Here is a 21335-nt window from a genome sequence, read left to right on the forward strand (position 1 = left end):
ATGCTATGGCAGTATATAGACTAGCTTATTGTTCTTTCAGCACGTCATTGAGAAATGCATAAATCTGAGTCAAAATGTTATTGTGAATTTTTTGATTTATAGAATTAATATGATAAGGTCAGTGGGTTTGAATTGTGGAGTGATGTGTGCAAATGCAGAATTATTCAGTGTTCAGTAAATATAATAACAGCAGTATATGGTGGAAATGAAGTTTGAGCATTGATAGCATGCTCAGTAAAAGCTTCGACATAGAGCAAGAAGTATGATAAGAAAATGTAATATTTTTATTATTTAACATATTTATGGGTAAATATATGAGGAATGTTTGTGGTGATGTTGTGGTTTGGGACATAATATGAATGTTCATATTCCTGACTAAGAATAAGATTAAGCAATGATAGATACATTGTATATTGCAATGAAAAACATGGATTTGAAAATATGTATTTACTTAATCTATTTACATGGCTTCCCATCTTGCAGACACAATTCTGGATGGCTGTAACATTTAAAAATTATTTGGAAGCAGAGTAACAAAAGCAAATACAAATAATATATTCTGGCAATTAAGAACACCAGAAACCAATTTACCTAGTCTCCTCTAACTTCCCAACCCCTATGATAAGGAAAATATCCTTATCCTAACCACACCAGCATCAGCAACTCAATTTTAAGGGAAAAAAATTTGGACTTGAAAGCTGGCAGAGCAAATACAGGAGAAACGAAAATTGCAAGTACTAAACTTTAACTCCAAAATCTGTCACTTCCCTCTGAAGCTCTGTGGTAGAAAGGGAAAGTAAGATGGCGTGTGACTCTAACGGGGCGTGGAGAAGTGAAACCTAGATACAAAGTATTATGTGGTGTTGAAAGCCCCTGTTTAAAAGAAGAGGATTTTATTTTAAAAGGAGAAGGATTTAAAAATTATATCTAAGAAAAAAAAATGGCTGGCTTTTTTGAAAGTGATGAAGGCTCACAAATGCTGACTGTGGATCTTTTGGAAGAAGTTTTGGAATCATTTGCCTCTGTGTTCGTGGAAAGAATTGAAGGGTTTCTTAAGAAGGATTTTAGTCAAATCCCAAACAAGGATATAAGTGATGAGGAGACAGAAGAAAAAACCCAATTTATTGTGCCTTTGGAAAATGAAATAGAGGCTTTTCAAATTGAGAGGGAGGAGCAGAGAGGCTTGAAGGAGTGTATATTGAGAGACATTCCTCCAGAGGTTTTGATACAGGCAAATGGAGAATTGTCAGGAGGTGTTGGGATTTTTTATATAAAAAGGAAGATTCGAAGTGGAACTTTACAACTTTGTTGCAGGGATGGATTCTCAATCGCAGTTAAAGAGGTGTTCTTACTGAGAGGAAGAGAACAGGATTGTGGTGGAGGAGTGAGACTGGAGAAGAAAGAAAGAAAGAAGAAAGTTTGCAAAAAAGCCAAAAAAAATGGAGAAGAGAAAAATTCTCGAAAATAAAAGCAGGGGGAGGAGCAATGCTGAAGAAGAAAGTATTATTGAAGAAGAAGGACTGGAAAAAATATAGAACGAAAGGAAGAAAGGAAGATTAATTTCTTTTGGGGAGGATCTTAATAATAAATCTGAAAAGTTTACTGAAATTAGTATTTGTTAAAACAATGATATAAAGAAAGTGTTTTATTATATTTAGCTTTGGATATAATTTAAGGGATAGCCTTTTGAGGGTTATATTTTGAAGAATGTCTTATTGAAGTAAAAATTTAACTAAAAATGGATAGTTTTTTAAAAGTTATTGAGGTATCCAAATGGTTAATTTAAAATTTAATGGATAACTTCCTGAAAGTTTTGAAACTTATATATTGAAGAATGAATTTAAGATTTAGAAATAACTTAACCCAATGGATTAACAGTATCTCTAAGATTGTATTCTGAAGAATGTTTTATTACAATCAGAAAAATGGCAAGTGGTTTATGAATGACCAAAGAGGATAAATGTTTAATTTAGAATTTTACTAGGGAGTAATGCTGAAAAAGAAGGTATGGAAAGGATTTTAGTAATAAATGTGAAATGTGATAAGAGAATTTATAAAAGGAAGGTTGATGAATAACTTTTAAAAGGGGAGTTAAAAGAACGTGAGGGAGTTTTGAATCTTCTAGTAAGTTAGCATATTTTAGCTTAGATTTGTTAAATGTTATACCCTGTTTTTGCTCTGGGAAGTCGAGGGTGTGTGGGGAGGGGGGGTTGAAGGTTGTGTGGGGTTGAAATTGTTGTAAAATTTTTAATAAAATAAAAAGATAAAGAAGTATATTAATAGAGAAGTAAGAAATTTGGGGGAAATGTAATAATAAATGAAATGATAATATTAAGATATGATAAATATTGGAGGAGTAAGAAGAAGACATAAAAGATGTACTTAGATGATACATTGAATGATTGTTTATGTATTATTTGCTTGTTTGTTTATAAAATAAAAACTTTTTTTATAAAAAAAAATTGTAGTCCTTAATGGAACTACATTTACATGAAAGGAAGCAGTGAGGTACCCCACGGTTCCATTTTAGGCCCAGTACTCTTCAACATCTTCATAAATGATTTAGAGGACGGAATTAATCAAATTTCAGACTATACTAAACTGGCAGGAATAGCCAACATCCCAGAAGATAGGATCAAGATCCAGATGGATCTTTACAGACTTGAACATTGGGACCTATCTAACAAAATGAAATTCAGTGTAGAGAAAAGTGAGGTTTTATACTCAGGCAAGAAAAACCAAATGTACAGGTACAGATTAGGTTCAACTGGTTCAATAGCAATAACTGTGAGAAAGATCTTGGAGTCTTAGTGAACAATCACTTAAATATGATCCGGTAATATGGATCAGCAGCCAAAAAAGCCAATACAAACCTGCGCTGCATTAACAGAGGGATAGACTCAAGATCACATGAAGGATTAGTACCGCTTTATAAAGCCTTAGTAAGACCACACTTAGAATACTGCATCCAGGTCACTGAACAGCTTCTTGTCTAGAATGGCATAGACTCTCCTGTTTGAGCAGGGAGGTTGGACTAGAAGACCTCCAAGGTCCCTGTTATTCTGTAGTTTTGTAGGCCTGACACCAGCATTTGGTGTCACATTTTAGCCAACTGGATTAATTTGAGAAGCTCACAGGCTTGAATTAGAAGTCAACAGTTCCTTCCATTGTTGCTTCTGAAGCAATCAGCATTTATGGCATGCTGCCGATCATTCAGGAAGTAGTAAACAGGCATCAATATTAGTAGCTATTGAAGCCTGATTCTCCAATACTTTTTTTCAAAAGCATTCAAATTGGCTGCTATTACCACAGCAGCTGGCTGTGAATTCCCTAGTTTAAATGTGTTGCATGAGAAAGTATTTCCTTATGTGAAATGACCTTGACTTAAAACCCTGTAAAAGCAGGACAACTTTCTATCCCTGCCTTATTTTTATATGCCTCCATATAAATGTGAATAAAAATGTTATAAAAATATGAACGTAATATATTTAGTGGGTCATTTTCTTTCAAAGATTTTTTTTTAAAGGATGAGAAGAATATGCTGTAAGGAACATACATGTCGTTGTTGCCTTAGGTTTAAGGTAACTTATGAGTGACCGCCTATCCCAGAGATACATTACAGAGCTAACTCAGTGAGTAAGAAATAATATACTAGGCAATTAAAGAGTTTACTTCAAGTGTAGGGCTGAGATTAATTATTGGAAAGCACATACACCATAGTCTGACAACGTTGCTTACCTCAGTAGATAAAATGAAATGTTGATGGATTCAAACAAAGTACACCAAATATGGACCCTGTAAGTTTCATATTCATATTACAAAGAATTACTGCAAGGAAAAATTACTCCAAGAATCTGTTTCCATGGTACCAATATAATAAGAAATACCCATGCAAAGACTTGAAGTATTGAATCTAATTTGAGAAACATAAATAATGAGAACCTAATTGGAAGAAAAACATGCTAACGGTTCAGTATATATCCCTAGATTTTAAAGTGGAAAGTAGAAACCTACAATTGTCTAGCCCTATTCAAGCCTGTTCTTATTCCTGCCTAATCTACTCCTTCTGTCAGATTTTATAGCTACTTACTTTTCTACTTCAATTTTGCTATACACCTAGCTTTGTCTATTTTCCATATTTACTTTCTATTTATCATTCTTTCCTATAGCTATTCTCCTATAAGCTTGTTCAGTTTGAGCCAATTTGTCAAGCATCATAAGTTACAAACATTTGGTTAAGTGAGTGACATCGAGTTGGTCACGCCTACTCAGTCACAAGACCCCCCACCCAGCCACATTCACAGAACCCGGTAGAAAAACTTTTTTAATTTCTATTCTGCGGCCCGCTCGCCACCCGCTCTCCCCGAGGCCCCAGATCCACCGGGTCAGGGAATGCACCATTCCCTGACACCACCCGACACCAGCCTTGCCCGGAGCCATACTACTACTGATACATAGTATTTTTATCAGTGTGTTTAACATTCCTTTTAGAATATGGAATGTATTTACCAGAAAAGAAAATAGATGGCATGAATAGTGCCGGTTCCAAAACCAAGAAAGTCACAATGAGATTCTCCTAAGCAGTTTCTGCTGCTATTAAATATAGACATGTTCCATAGAGCAATTTAGGTATGTTATAGCTGTATTAGAAAAGGTTTATCATGTATTCTCATCATCTTTTAGACATGAAAGCTGGGTGACATTGGGCCAGTCACTCTTTCTCAGCCTAGCTTACGTTACATGACTGTTTTTATGGGAAAAAGAACTGGCAGCATTTATGTAGGCACCTCAAGATGCATAAAATAGAATATTATGGTTATTGTTATTTCCTTTCAATATAGACAAACAAAAAGGAAGGAAGGAAGGAAGGAAGGAAGGAAGGAAGGAAGGAAGGAAGGAAGGAAGGAAGGAAGGAGTGTGTGTGTGGATTGGAGAGGCAACTACTGTAAGAGAAAGAAAAAGATATGGAGATAAAGAAGTGGATGAAGATTGGGAGGACAAATGAAGTGGGAGGACAAAAGATAGGCAAAAGAAAGGGTGATGTTGAGAAGCATATTAAGCATTACAAAATGTGTTAAGCAACTCTATCAAGTGATGGCTAATCTTCAGAAACATCTGTGTTTTCAGCAAATATGTTCCCAGTCTTTCTTTCTTTTAACAGGATTTTTTTGTTGTCAGAAATGTCAAACAACTATTCTCTGCATTTTACAGATTTGTATAAGTGTGTAAAGGATTTCTTCTATGAGTGGTTAGGATAAGCTGCTCAGAAGCAGTGTTATCCCTGTAATTTAGTGGAATAATTTTTATTGCCAAAAAGGGAAGTGATAGAAATTAATTACAACTTCCTAACTTAGAACATTAATTACATAATTTTGATATGTCAAAATAATCAGAAAAATCCTGGATTTATATGGTATGCATTCATTCAGCTTTTTTGCAGCTTCATTCCACTTCCATAGACTGAAAGATTTTGAAAACAAGCATATACATTGAAACTATTATTCATCCCAGTCTAAAATATAAATAAATATTATGCATATTACATAGAAGTACAGTTTTATTCAAATAAATGAAATAAATTTCCCCAAATTTCTAAGGCAATTGGAAGTTGACATTTTTTAATATGAGAACAATCAGAAGAAACAAAATGAAATTATTTTGAATGTGAAATATTTATTTTCTCCCAACAGGGAATTGTTGCTGCATCTCGTTCAAAAGGTGAACATAAACAGAAAATATTTCTAACCATCTCCTTTGGAGGAATCAAAATCTTCGATGAGAAGACAGGAGTAAGTGAAATAATGTTAAAACATTTTTTTTCCTGGTAGGTTTTGCCCTAACGGATATTCAAGGAAAGCAGTAATATTCCAATTAAATTATACCATGAAATATTCCATAAGTTGTACCTATGGATCAAAGTAGTGATTTGAATGTATAAAGATGGAATTTATTGAATTTATTAAGATAGTGATTTAACACAGAGGCACAAATTTAGCAAATTTCTATAGGTAATATCAGGACAGAGAATCTGCTAACAGATAATTCCAAAAGTATTCAAGATTCCTACAGAACCATGAAAAATAAAATAAAGCAGCAGAGCCTACCAGTCCTTCCAAAATAAGTAGTAAAGAAATATGTATATGGAGATTCTCAGTCATCCAGGTCATGGTTGTCCCAAAGATGCTTTTTCAAAAGACAACTGGACTTTCTTTGTTTTTGCTTGAAGACGATTTGCTTCTCATCCAAGAAGCTTTTTCATCTTCTTGAATGAGAAACAATTAGTTTTCAAGCAAAAACGAAGAAAGTCCAGTTGCCCTTTGAAAAAGCACCTTTGGGTTAGTAAAGTAATAAATTTTCATAGGATCTGTGTCAAGGGCATAAGTATTGTAAAATACATAATTTTGGACTACTTTCCTTAATAAATGAATGATTTCCTAGTTTGTTTAATTGGATTCTCTTTTTTCCAGTTTTGCAAATTATATTTATGTATAAATATTGAAAATTCAAAAAGGTTTGCAGACTTTTAAGCACCAACGTGTATTGTCTAATAAACTGTTACCATCATTGACACCAAATGAAGAATACTATTATGCAAGAAACAGAAGTAATGGAATACCTACATCATATTTTTAGCCAACCTGATTGAAGTGACCTCATAGAGTTATTGGGACAAGACCTACTGGGGTAAAAAAGAAATAATTTCAGAAATAGCCTGAAAATAATCTAGAGAAATTACCACCATATTAAGGCAAAGAGATTTGTTTCAAACATGTTTGAGAGCTGAGAAACTTTGTTCATATCATTTCCCAATACAACCAATTTCCAGTGAGTGTTTAGATTTGTACACCATAAAGAAACTAAATGGCCTGATCTTTGCAGGGAAACAAATCATAGTCAATCTCGTTTGAACGCAAATGATGGAATACTTGAAATTTGCACTGCAATATTTTCACTCCATGGAAATACTCCAGTCCATCTGAAAGAACACCCAAATTCCACATAGATGAATACTTGTTCTACTTTAGTTAATATGGCAAGTAAACCTCTTGGCATTTGTTTTATTTTAATCAATACTTTGCAAAAAGAAACTAGACACTTTAGTGCTTTTGTCATGTTCACAATCAGGATTGCTGTGATATGCAGTAGAATTGGAACTGCTCTATCCACCAGAAGATGGAGATGAAAGTTTTTGTCAGCGTTTGCACAATTGTGTCAATATATGCACTGAAGAGGGACTACAATATAATCATTTGTCACCCCTCTCAGAATGACATAATGTAAGATGTTCATGAAATAAACAGGAATGGGATAGCACATAAACAACATATTTTGCCAGAGCAAATAGATCAGTTTTGTGAATGTTATTATAGCATACAACATTCTATATGCTGTATATGGATTTTCTGAGACATAAGTAGTTTTGAGACATGGAAAGGTTTAATTCTTTCTTCCCATGACATTGTGTGTAGAAAAAAATAAATCTTTAAAGTCTGCATTTTAAGAAATTTTTTTGTAGCACAAATAGAGGTTTTCCCTTGAGATGCAAGTAAATGGAAGTGTTTTTTTGTTAGACTTGCAATAAAGAGTGGGTCAGTACTTTCATTTTCCAAAACTTACAATGTCCGACTGTAGTCCTCTACTTCTGCAACAAAAAGCATGAGAAACAATCACTATATTCCTATCAGGGCTGTCGTATCATTTGTCTTTTCTTTTGCAGTACTGGAAAAGCCCTGGAAGCTAGATATTGTGATACTGAAAAACTAATTCCTTCTTTTAGATGTATAGATGCTTTACTTATATCCCGACACTCCCATGTTACACCTCTCCTACGCGACTTGCATTGGTTGCCAGTTGCCCTCCGAGTGAGATTCAAGGTGCTGGTGATTACCTATAAGGCCCTACATGGCTTAGGTCCGGGATATTTGGGGAACCATCTGCAGCCAGCAACAGCTTCCCATCGCACGGTGCGTTCCCACAGAGAGGGCCTCCTCAGGGTGCCGTCAGCCAGACAGTGTTGGCTGGCGACCCCCAGGGGGAGGGCTTTCTCTGTGGGCGCACCTACCCTTTGGAATCAACTGTCCCTAGAGCTCCAGGTGGCCCCCGACCTCCGCTCTTTCCGCCGCGACCTGAAAATGTGGCTGTTTCGTTTGGCCAGCCTGGACTGATGGGATTTTAATTCTAATTTAATTTTAACTTGTTAGTCTTAATTGTACTTTTAACTGTTAAATTATGAGATTTGGATTCATTTTTTTAAACTTTTTATTAGATGTTTCTTAACTGTTGTGAGCCACCCTGAGTCCGGCTGGAGATAGGACGGCATGTAAATCATCATCATCATCATCATCATCATCATCATCATCATCATCATAATGTTGCTTTGAGATTAAGTACTAAACTAGCAGCCCCCAACCTTTTGGGCACCAGGGACCAGTTCCGTGGAGAAAGTTTTTTCTGCGGAGGAGGCGTGGTTGTGTGTGCTGCCTGCATCCCACAGGTGGAGTTTCGCTTCTTTGCGTGGCCTGGTTGCTGGCATGCCACAGACCAGTGCAGGTCCACAGACCGGGGATTGGGGACCCCTGTATTAAACTATCATGAAATGCTACTATGATTCTCTTTTTAAGCATCTCTTTCTAAAATCATCAGTCTGTCTAATTTTTTTCCACATCTATGCAAGTATTGCTTTTCCCACCGAAGCCCTTAAATTTATTTTCAGAGCATCATTGTGCTAACTGCAGCCTCTTCTAAACAAGAAAAACTTCTGATGAACTAACTTATCCGTATCCTTTTCAGTGGCCATGAGAGGGGTGCAGAAACCAATATCCAGACATTACTACCCCATGCTCTATTTTGGGGCTTTTTGTCTTGATTTTTCTTTTAAACTTCAAAACAAGCCAGTCATTTGCTACAAGAGAAGCTACAAAGTTGTACCTATGCTCATTTTAAAAGGAAAATGAAGCAATGCTATAGCACTTCAATGACAGTCTTTGTAAATGGTGGAATTGCTCAAATCTAACCTCGATAAAGAGAGAGCAAGCATGGAGAAATGTAGGCCAGAAGCTGGATCTAACATTAGACTGTGAGAAATGTGTGACACTTTAGAGGTGTCACTTGATGTTGTTTTAGGAAGGAGATCCTATCAGGTTCAGGTTAAGTGACAGAGAGTAAACAGGCAAACTACTAAGGTTTCTTTTTCTTTTTTTGCAAAGATAAAAGCCACCCAGAGTTTATGCAAAATAATCTGTTAGTTGATTTCAGCTATATATGTTAATAGCAAAGGAATTATTTCTTAAGATCTCTGTTTTGATGAATGTAGCTGTAATTAGAATTAGTTTCTGTGTTAAATGCAAATTCTCATCTTAATGAAAGAAAATCAGTAAAATATAAGTATTAGCAGAAGAGTTTTGCATTTATATTTACTGTGTTGGAAGTGTGTACTATGCTTAAGTACTTGCTTGGTTTTTTCAAGGAAGCTCATAGCATAGAGACTAAGAAGTATCTTCTAGTCAAGTCATAATATTGCCTGCCACCACTAAAACAATTTTTTATTCTATATTAACAGGGTCCTAAGGCAAAAACCACAAATAGAGCCAGAACATATGCGAAAACAGCTTTTTCTTAACTATAATTATCTTCACAATGGCTTATGGCCTCTCTTGAATTTTAATAAGGAACTCAATTAAATGTTTATATAAATTAACTATGTAACATGATGCCAAAAATAAACCAGTCTGATGGCTGTTAGAATTAGCTTTCCTAATTAACATTGTATTACTGGATAACCAGGATCATTAAAATTACAAGTAAATAATTCAGTGTCAATTACAAAGAATTACAGGAATGAAACCACTATACTTCCCAAATATGATGCATTATCTGGCCATATAAGTTTGAAACATTCTGCAAGGAATTAAATTTTAATTCCTGTAGCATGGTAGATAAATGGTATTGAACTAAATTGTCAATGTCAGATGATCTTATCAACCAAATTCATAATCTCAGTATAAATGGCAGAGCTCTGCAAGGATTTTGGCTGGGTCTAAAGGTTTTTTTTTGGTAGGATAGTTCCAAATTATATCACTTACTGTGCCTTTTGAAATTGTTTCCCTGTAGACCTCTTGTTTCCTCTGTGCACCTCCATGGCATGGAGATTTTATTATGAGTTCTGGAAGAAGGTTAGAAGGAAGAACTAGCAGCCTAGAAAGAATCATTCATAGATTAGATGACCTAAGAATTAGAATTAGAATTCTTTATTGGCCAAGTGTGATTAGACACACAAGAAATTCGTCTCGGGTGCATGAGCTCTCAGTGTACAATAACCAATAAAGATGTTGATTTAATCCAATACCTGTCATAAATCAAAGGTCATCTTTTGTCATTCCAGGAAAGGAATATTAGAAAGATCATTTTTATTAAAAGTGAAGCCACCTCAATGATTCTACCTTTACAGTACAATAGTAGTTTTCTTGTATTGATTCTGACTTTTAAATCCTTAGAAAGAAATAAAAAATAAGTAATCCATTAGCTCTACTTGCTTTAAAAAAATGAGCGACAATATTTAACTTCCTTGCCGCTAAGACACTTATTCTGAGGGAATCTTGCTTTGTTGTTGTGCCTGAATAGATTTTATTGCTTCTATGATCAGGCAAAAAATATTTAAAAATGTCCAAGATGCAAGTTGCCTTACAACGCTTTAGAATTTCTTACCAATTTGTCCTTGCAACAAGCCTCACTTTATTGTCTATAAATGCTGGGCAGAGAAATTAATCATGATGTCAACCATAGACAGATTAAAGAGGCACAGAAATTAGCATTGTAAGTTAACCTGTGTCAGGTTAACTACACAATGCTCACTCTGAAAACAAAAAACACAAAAAAAAGCATTCAAATATTTAAGATAAATACGTGCAAACAGCTTCAGCTAATAAACATCCTTCATACCAAGCCCAAATATATTTTTGTTGAGCTCAATATGTTCACAAATGAGCAATTTTTACATTAAAATAAAAAAGAAAATATTCAATGCAGCCTTATTTATACATACAGAACATGATGGCCTATTTCCAGTAAGAGTGCTTTTCTTCAAATGTGCATATGCAATAGATTTATGAAACTTATCTTGTTATTTCTACAAGGCTTTTATTTTTGCTTCCTGAAAACATTCCAAACACACAAACACAATTCTTCTCTATTTACCATGATACTTAATATGCACAGTGTCCTTAGCTTAACGAACAATACATATACGGTTCTATACAGATATTACAAACATATTTTAATACATTTCACTTCTTTCCTAAGAAGGAACAGGAGAAGAGGGAAGTAACTCTTTTCTGAATAAAGGTTACTAACATTTTTATTCAGGTCCTCACTGATATTTGTTCATTCTCTAAAAACTGCAGTCTTTTCCAAACCTCACAACAAAGATGTGCCCCTCATCACTAAGTGATTAGGCTACTATAACTAGCTCTACATGGGTCAAATGCTGGCTGCTAATGGAGACAAAGGTTTAACACCAGGACACATTGGTTGCCAACAGCCAATCTGAAGTAAGACTTTAAATCTATGAAGTCTTACTTGACTTGGCTTTCATGTTTCTTCAGAGCTATGTTTCCCCAAATAGATATATATTATCTTGTGCATTGTTTCAAAAAGAGAATGTACGGTGTCCCCAATTTGTGTAAGATGAAGAGTTAGTGGCCTAGTAGTGCTTCTTCTTAGTGGTGAAACCCATACTATAAAGTACCTCTTCCCCCTGAGGGACCAATTTGCTATCTTTCAAATGATGTAAAGACCAACTTTTGTTCCATCAGGTTTTGATGCTAACTGTGACAATGGGCTGATTCATGAATGCTTTATTATTTTTTCCTTGGCCTTATGTTAAGATTTTAATGTATTGGTTTAACAGATAGTGTAAACAGCTCAGAGACTCTGGAGTGGGTGGTATACAGATGTTTGTAGTTAGGTAATAGGCAAGAAGGAAAGTAGATAGATAGAATAATTAGATATGCTTAACAGCTGCAACTAATTGATTTTCTTTGCAGAAATGAAATTCATTAATACCGTGTGAAATGTAATCTATCCCTATTCAACCTTACTTCGAATAAATTCATTGTTAAATCATTTGCAAAGTTATTACTTGTTTTTCTAAAATGTTCATAGCTGATTTGTCTTTGTTGCCTATGTTGCTCATTCATTCATGTGTATCTTATCTAATTTAAAAGAGGCAAGTGTTGATTTTATGTGTGCTGTATCTTGCTGACTAATATTACATTTTAATTTATCATTATTAAAAACATTAATTTTAGCCACTAACTAGAAAATTGTCTAAAAATTGTTATTGGCAGATCTGATTTTAGATAGATAATTTAAGAGGAACTGCTCTATAAAGAACATACTTCACTTCTGAATAAACTTCAGAAATGAAGTTTATTCTTTTCTTACAGCTTTTATGTCAGACAAGTCAGCATTAATAAAATATGCATTTTGGTTATGAGAAAAAAAATATTACTTATATTTGCAAATCCATTAAATAGAAGGTATAATTCAAGGCAACTTCTAACAAAATAAAAACAATTGTCAGTGAGATTTCTTCAGTGGTTTCTGCCCAACCAATGAGTGGGGACATTAAACAATATCATCTAGTGGGACTTTGGAAGTGTTCTGTGTTGTACTACTTGCCCTGTAGAACAAGCATCTCCTTGGAGAATCATATTGCTCTCATTCTACAATGAGGGCATACATTGATGGATTCCACAAATTCTTCCAGTTCTTATCATTCTACTCAACTGAGGGATATGCTCAAAATATATTTTTTGTTATTGTTTTTGTTGTTGTTTGTTTTTAAGAAGTGCTTAAAAGAAACACAGTTTGTAACCTGTATTACTCCATGCATTTATCAATGCATTTATTCTTCCCTATAAATTATTTTATGGTTTTTTAATGTATATATAAGAATTATTATTATTATTATGGATGGTCACACAGCCAGCCAAATGTTTAGATTGGATTTGGTATTTTCATCCACCTGTCAAGTACTTCCCAAGGATCTGGATGGATAGATATTGTTTTTTTTTGTTGTTGTTGTTTGTTTTTTTGTTGTTGTTTTTTTGATGTTTGGTGTTAAAGGAATTGTCACAGATTGTAAACTGTTTCAAAGCTGCCTTTTACAATTGACAAGTGATGATTTTGCCAATGCTGATGTGTTCAAGTGGAGCTCCAATTGTTTTGGGATTTCACCCAAGGCGCCTATTACTATTAGCACTTTCTTTGTTTTCTTCTGCCACAGTCATTCTACTTATATTTGGAAATCTACAAATTGATTTTGTGATTTTCTCCGGTTCTTCATTGTCTATTCTGCTATCTCCTGATAATTACATGTCTACTATCCAGATTTTTTTTTTTTGTCTTTATCACTAACTCTGAGATGTTATGTGGCAGATACTTGTCTGTTTGAATTCTAAAATCCAGAACACTTTAGCTTCTTCATTTTCTATTTCTTTCTCTATTTTATGATCCCATCAGTTCTTTGCTGGAAGTTAAATGATATTTCTTACAGATATTCCAATACACAATTATTGCTATTGTACTTTGACAGGTCATTGTTTATAGTCAATTTGTCTTACAGCAACTAACGGGATGGTCCACTGTTTCTTCAGCGTCTTTGCATGAGCAACATTTGCTTTTTGTTGCTATTTTCTCAATTTTGGTTTTATATGCATTTGGTCCTGTGAAGCCATAATTAGCCCTTCTGTTTCTTTCTTCAATTTTCCCCACTCTTAGCCATTGTCAAGTCTTGTTGTTACCTTCTTTGCCTGGCATTTTTCTTACATACTAGCCATGTAATACTTTGCCTTGCCATGTCTCTTTTCTATTCTTAATTTGGTCTTTTTTTTAGGCCAGTTTGGTCTCTCTAGTAATCAATAAATCTTTGTGGTATACTGGCTTCAGTGCATCTTTTCCATTGTCCAGATATTCTTCTAATGCCCTTTTTTCTTCTTCAATTGTCTGGTGTATTTGCAACATTTCATGTTCACCAATTTTCCTTGCTATGTAGTGTCTGTCAACATCAGTGCAGAGATGTAGGCATGATTTATTGCCATTATTTTACTAGTTTTCCTATTCAGAGTTTTTAGTTCTGCTTGAATCCAATCCACTATTCCAGTGGTGTATCTAATGACTGGAATCGCCTGGTGTTAATGCCTTGATGGTATTTCTTCCACTGAATATGAACTCAGATCTTCACTCTCATGATATATTCAATTCTAAACTTCTCTTTGACTTCAGTGCTTGAAATTGTCAACTTGAAGGTTCCTGTTAGGTGCAAAGAACCGGGTCCAAACAGGAAGAGTTTAATTTGCTGATTTATTACCTTAAGGATATGCATAGGAATCGTCCTAACTAACAGTTTGCACCTGGGTAAAACTGGATAAAGTTCAACAGTTTTCAAGGTTATGTTGAACTTTCTCTTGTAACTGGATAAAGACTCTAAACTGATTCCTTGTTTCACTCCCCCCACCCTCAGCTAATTAGTAATTGTCTTTATCCAGACGTTCGCTATTATTTCCATTTCCTCTTTTTTTTTTTTTTTACTATTTTTCCCCTGTTGATGGTGAGGATGGTACATTTGTCTAATCCAAACTCCATTGCAATATTTTGGCTGTATATACAGACAGTGTTGATTAACGATTCTACTTCAGACAGTGTTTTTTCGGACAGCTTCAAATTGTCCATGTAAAGGAGGTGAGATAGCTGTCAGAGGTTTTTGTTCTTTCATAGCCACAGCCTGACTTGTTCAGTATTGTTGACAGAGGAGTAGTGCAATGAAAACAGTAGTAGTGATAGAAAGTCTCCTTGAAAGATTTCTCTCTTCATATGAATTTCTCCCAGACTGTCACCATTGAGCAGCAACTGTGTTTTCCATTGTATTACTGATCTTTGCACAAAGTTTTTCATGTTTTTTTATTATTTATTATTGTTTTACTAACATCAGATTCCCCTGAAATGTCTTGGTATCAAAAAATAAAAGCAGCTGCATGGTTAATCCTCTTGTCTCCTTATACCTGATAATTAGGAATGAAAATTCTTTGTCCCTTATGAAATAGTTCGGCAGTTCGATTCTCATTGGTTCAAGGTTAACTCGGCCTTCCATTTTTCTGAGGTCGGTAAAATGAGGACCCAGATTGTTGGGGCAATATGCTGACTCTGTAAACCAATTAGAGCGGGCTGTGAAGCACTGTGAAGCTGTATATAAGTCTAAGTGCTATTGCTATTTAGCCAATTATTCCATATCACATCATTTTCAGGAGTCTGTATTTCTCACCAATTCTAAAAGAACAAAATAAGCCCACTTCCCCTTAACTATGGTAGGGGGAAATGACATCAGCAAGAGGCCAATAAAACAGGCCTTTTTACAACCTTTCCCCTGTTGCCTATTCACTTAACTGATAGAAATCTCTGGGGTGTAGAGCCTTCAGTCCCTTCATACTGACATATCCATAAATCCTCCAGTTCAGTTGCCTTTACAGTTTCAGCCATTCTCACCCACTTTTCCCAAATCTCCGTCCTTTTTCCTTCCGTCATTCATGCTACATAAGTATTTTTTTACTCAGTCTTTCCCCTGTTCCTCTTCTCAGCTGTGGCTGTCAAATCTTCAAGGTAGTTCTTTTAAAGCTGTGTAGTGCTCTCTTAGCTACTGCCTTTTGCTTTACTGACACATCTCGGCCTGGATCTGGAACCCAGATGTCAGAACTTCATATCTGTGAATGTTCTAAACCCAAGAATCAACCCAAACTATACATAAAGGATAAATTGTATTTATTTTATTGATTTGTTTGAATCTGGATGGGATTGTTATGACTTCCCCCCTCCTGTTTATGTTTTTCTTTCTTTCCGTCTTATATAAGCTGCTTTCTTTATTTAACCACTGGCCTCTGTTTTTTAAAAGGATTTTCTCATTAAATGCTTCCCTTAAGCAGAATTGCATTGGCTGTGTTAAGATGCCCCTTTTGTTATTTGCGTTTCAACAAGTTTTATTTCTTGGAATTTAGATATTGAGAGGGTATGAAGAAAAGAATCCTCAGTGAAAAATCAAGCTTTAGAACAGAGGTCTTCAAACTTGGCAGCTTTAAGACTTATGGATTTCAACTTCTAGTATTCTCCAGCCAGCTATGCTAACACACACTAAGTTACCACACTTCCTACATTGTCTCCTAATGATTAGGACAACTTCAGTGTTGCTGGACAAGTATGACCAAGCACAACCAAAGTCCACCTTTAATTCAGGCATGGTCATGGTGTTCTATGCAAGCAACGATTTCTGATCCACAGACTACCGTACATACTGTTGCCTACATCACATCAGATGACAAATACATGGAGTCAACTAGCAGACACTGTTGTTCAGGGGTGTCAAACTCGATTTCATTGAGGGCTGCGTCAGGGTTGTGTTTTACCTCAGGGGGCCAGGGGGGCGTGGTAGCTCAATATCACTCATATCGAGGGTACCTGTGGTGGCCCGAGTGCTCTGCAAGCGAAAACAGGCTCCTGAGCTTCGTTTTCAGCTGTGATGGCTTCTGCAACCCTCTGTCAGTGAAAACAGAGCTCGGGAGGCCACCTGTAGCCCTCTCGAGCTCCATTTTTGGCTGCGACGGCTTTCTGCAACTGTCCGCCAGTAAAAACAGAGCTTGGGAGGCTCTGCGGCCCTCCCGAGCTCCGTTTTTGCTGACAGAGGCACCACGGGCTGATCCTTTGCTGCTTCCAGGGTGGTCCCGCAGGCCAGAACTAAGCACCCCGTGGGCCGGATCCAGCCCCCGGGCCTTGAGTTTGAAACCCCTGCTGTTATTGTTTACCTTTGTAAATAGGCATGTTAACCAATGTAGAAAGTAGGTACTGTGCAGGGATACTGATACTGATATTGAAGTGAATATGTGCACTGTTGCTTGTTTGCTAGACTCAGTTCTATGGCTGTTGGAGACAGGTCCACAACAAATAGTGTACACCTCTGTAATGCTTTGGGTTTGAATTGGAAGAGGTGTTTTGGAACAAGCAGAAGCACCTGTTTGTGGCTCATTACAGCAGAATATTCATGACTCATGAAAGTGGAAGCTTCCTACTGCAGCTGTGTGTGCCTGAAAACAGATGTGATTTTAATGAGTCACAGACAGATGTGATATTCATGCTCCCATGCATTCTACAGCATCTTTTCCAAATTAGATTTGAAACAGTAAGTAGCTCTAATACTTGTACCCATGTTTACATTGCTGACTAACAGAATTATTAAAATGTGTACAGTTTTAAAAGTAATCTTTTGGTACATTTTTAATACAGTTAACACCAAATAATGTCTTTTGTTCATTGTGAAAGAGCACTCAAAACATTTCAAGTTCTCTTGCATCAGGACATGAATAACTTTTTCCAAAATAGTCTTCCAAATGGGGTAGAACAAAGCATTTCTGTCCTTCCCCTGTTCGCTGTACTCGCAATGATCCAACATGATTACTTTATGGTGATTATTTACATTTTGGTAACTTTTCATTTGGTGTAGTAGTTAAGGCACCAGACTAGAAACTGGGAGAACGTGAGTGCTGTTTTAGGCATGAAGCCAGTTGAGTGAGTTTGGGCCAGTCACTCTCTCAAACCTAGGAAGAGGCAAAGAAAACTGCAGGGACTACCGTAGTTGAGGAGATAAACGCACAAAAAGTTCCATATATATTGCAGCCTTTAAAACAAGCTTCAAAACAGTATTCAAAATAGAGTAATTAATTGGAATTGATAATATTATATCATATTTATTGACTGTTTCCAGGTCCTATTCAAAGTACTGTATAGATTCAAAGTAATCTATATCCCTAAATGGCTTGGCTACTTGAAATAAAGTCTTATCGTAAATTTATCCATTAGAAGCTTAAGTGCTTAACCTTCCCAAGGAGCAACTAAGACAAATTGTCTTTTTTAAAAATTGTCTTTTTCCTTCCTAAAGAGATTTGCTTGATGCCTACATTATTTTTATTTCTAAAATCAAAACATATTAATTTCTTAGGCATTTTAAGAACTATTTAGCTATTACAGGTTTATACTGTATTTTGCTGTGATTTAATGCTGTATATATTGCCCTTCTAACTGTCCTGCTTTTATATTATTTGTCACACTCTTGTCTATGGAGGTAGTTATATCACTGCCTAGAAAAGACACTTATTCAGTATAAAATTGTGTCAGATGAATCATTTATTGTTCAAGGTTATAAAATAACTTTAATTTTGACCTGGTGTTACACTTATCATTATTGATATGACCTTGTTCTTCTTAGAGTGACATCAGAAAAATTTAGATTTGGGTCTGTTAAAACCAGTGATGCAGATCATAATGGCAAAGTCAAAACTGTGATATAAAATGTATATTTTTATTTATGATTACACCTTTTTTTTTTCCAGTTTTGCTGATAGGCACTAGGTTTTTAAGAAAGGATATTTTGACAATTGTGTTTGCTATCGGGATTGCCATAGGTAATATCTACCAATTAAATATGTTTTTATTTTTTCTACATATTTTACTAATATGTTGGAAGGTAAGTTGGGAATCAAATTGGATAAAATTATATAGAATTATTCTAAGGAACAGACACAGATAGGGCACATATGTACGAGAAAGAAAGAAATGTTACTTTATTTTAAAGCTATATTGAGGAAATTAATTTTTCTTTGGCAGGATTTATAGTATTCTTCTTCTTCTTTTTTTTTTTTTTTTTTTTTTTTGGAAAATAATAAGCAAATTTTCTAGCAAAAAAGATCCTGAAAGCAAGTGACAGTAAAGATCTATTGAACACTGTTCAAAGTTAACATTTAAATGTTGTGTAAGCTTGAAGTTATATCTGAATTTGCTCTCTGGTGCAGCGGCCCCCAATCTTTTGGGCACCAGGGACCACCATGGAGGGTGGTTTTTCCGTGGACCTAGAAGCTGGTTTATCATGCTGCCTAGATCCTGCAGATGCACAGATGAGGCTTTGCTTGCTTGCACGGCCCAGTTCCTGGAAGGCCCCAGGCTGGTCTGCGGCCTGAAGATTAGCCACCCTTGCTTTAGTGTATTTGTATTGGAAAATGGGGGGATGGGAGGAAGTTGTATTTTCATGGTTGTCAAAAAAGAAGTATTGCCAATTGTGTCCAGTACAAGTAGAAATTGTGTCTAGAATTTCTAGAAAAAATAGAAGTAGAAAAAGAATTCCCTCTCCCTTCCCTTCAATCTTTCTCCTACTACTTTTCCAATATATACAGAGGTTGGCATTATTTTAATAATACGAGGACTGTCTTTTGTTTACTCATTTACCTGAAGTGTCTATGCCGGATGTGATTTTATTTAACATGAAAATTTTACTATATGTTATTTTACATGATATGAGTCATAGAACCTCTGGTAATAAGCTATACAGAAATAAATGTCCTCCCATTTCTTTTTAACTCCCAGAATTTTATAGAGTAGGATACAAAAAGTTTAAAGGGGAGAATGATTTTTTCAAGGACTGAGACTCCATATTGTAGGCGATTAATTTTAGCCCAACTTTTGTTTGTCTGATGGCAGGCTTGCTGCAATCACCTGATTTTTTTTCTTCCTTTCTAGAATTTTCTTTACAGGAGGCTCTGACCATTTTGAGTGAGTTTTATTCAGAGGTGTGCTAGGCTGGAAACTCATTGATTATGTACCTTCTAGTTGGTGTTGACTCTTACTGACCACATATTTTCTACAATGGGGGCTCATTTTATAATAAGGGGCCCTTGCTAATTTTTTGGGAATTACCTGGGTTACCTGCTAAAAGAATAATGGTGAGCAATGCATAGAGGAATACCGACGAACAATTTTCTTTCAACTGCCTTGTCTCATCTGCAGAAAAGAAGGGGCTAAGACAAGCACTCCCAGCATTTGAACTCAGTCCTTCATAAGAAATATGGCAGAACATCTGAGGAAAACCCAAGAATGCTCAGGATTGTTGGATAGCATATATCTCATTTTTCTTGATTTAATTGGTCAAAGATGAAGAGCAGGAAAGATAAATCAAGAGAAATAGAATAGAACCGTAATGGCGAACCTATGGCATGTGTGCCAGAAGTGGCACGCAGAGCCAGCTTTCCGGGCATTAGAGCTGTCGCCAGCCAGCTGGTCTTTACATGCATGGGAGTGCCAGAAATTGGAAGAGCAGCTGCCTAGTGCACATGCGTGTGCCAGGAATATGATTTTCTGGTGCGCATGCACACCGACCAGCTGGCCTTTGCACGCGCATGCCTGCCAGAAACCGGAAGACTGGGTGGCCAGTGCTCATGCATGCGCCGGAAACTAGAAGATCATCTTCCCGGTGTACGCATGTGTACCGGGAGGCTGCTCTTCCAGTTTCTGGCACACGCACACTCCCGTTTTGGCACTCAATGCTGAAAGGTTTTACCAACACTGGAATAGAACTTACAATCGGGGTTGGAGGGGACCTCAGAGATCTTCCAGTCCAATCCCCTGCTCAAGGTACGAGCCTTATACCTTCACAATCAAATGGTTATCCAGTCTATTTTTTTAAAACCTCCGGTGATGAAGTACCCACAATTCCGGAGATAAGCTATTCCATTGATTAATTGTTCTTGTTCTCAGAAAATTCCTCCTTACTTGGAATTGTAGGTTGAATAGCTCTAACAAGATTCCCATTATTTCTTGTTCTGCCCTCTGGTGCTTTGAAAAATAAGTCAATCCCCTCTTTTCTGTGACAGCCCCACAAATACTGGAAAACAGTTATCATGTTATCATGTTTCTCTTTGCTAGGCTAGATGTATCTCAACTGTTCATCATATGATTTAACCTCCAGACCATTTATACAGAGGTGGGCTGCACTTTCTTTAACAAAGTGTTCACTGGTTATGAGTAGGTGCACGATTCGCCCTTTGGGAGAGAAATGGAGCTTCAAGCAGGCTCCTAATCAGCTCAGGCAGCTCCGGTAAGAACTGCAGGGGCAGCGCAGAACGCAGCTGGCCCAGCCAACGAGCCAGAAAGTAAGTTATAAATGGATAACATAGAACAGGAGCAAGTGGGCAGGCCCAACCAGCAATCAGAGCTAAGGGTTCGCCCAAACCCTTGCGACCATTCTGCAGCCCACCACTGTCTTTATATACAGCAAGAATGTGAAACACAAAAAGAATGTGCGTGTTCTTCTGATCATGAAGTACACACTTTTCTGTCATTTCCCAACCTGCTACCTGTGTTTACAGAGAGAGCAATTGGTTGGGAAACTTTTGGCAGAACATAGCAAGCCCATTGTGAACAAATTAGCAGCACATTCTTGATCTTCTCTATAGTATTGCACTGTAAAC

At 36.2% G+C, this 21335-nt stretch overlaps 1 protein-coding gene across 5 annotated transcripts in view; it reads left to right on the forward strand.

Annotated features, from left to right (window-relative positions):
• DAB1 (DAB adaptor protein 1) overlaps positions 1-21335 on the forward strand; it is a 184246-nt gene that overhangs the window by 78847 nt on the left and 84064 nt on the right. For all 5 annotated transcript variants that reach the window (XM_070939510.1, XM_070939511.1, XM_070939509.1 and 2 more), the window contains exon 3: positions 5691-5789. In XM_070939510.1, the coding sequence (XP_070795611.1) occupies positions 5691-5789 (99 nt within the window). The remainder of the gene's footprint in view (positions 1-5690; positions 5790-21335) is intronic.

Source organism: Pituophis catenifer, unplaced genomic scaffold (assembly GCF_029215685.1).
Source record: "Pituophis catenifer annectens isolate HBS135680 unplaced genomic scaffold, rPitCat1.0.hap2 SCAF_3, whole genome shotgun sequence".
NCBI lineage: Eukaryota > Metazoa > Chordata > Lepidosauria > Squamata > Colubridae > Pituophis > Pituophis catenifer.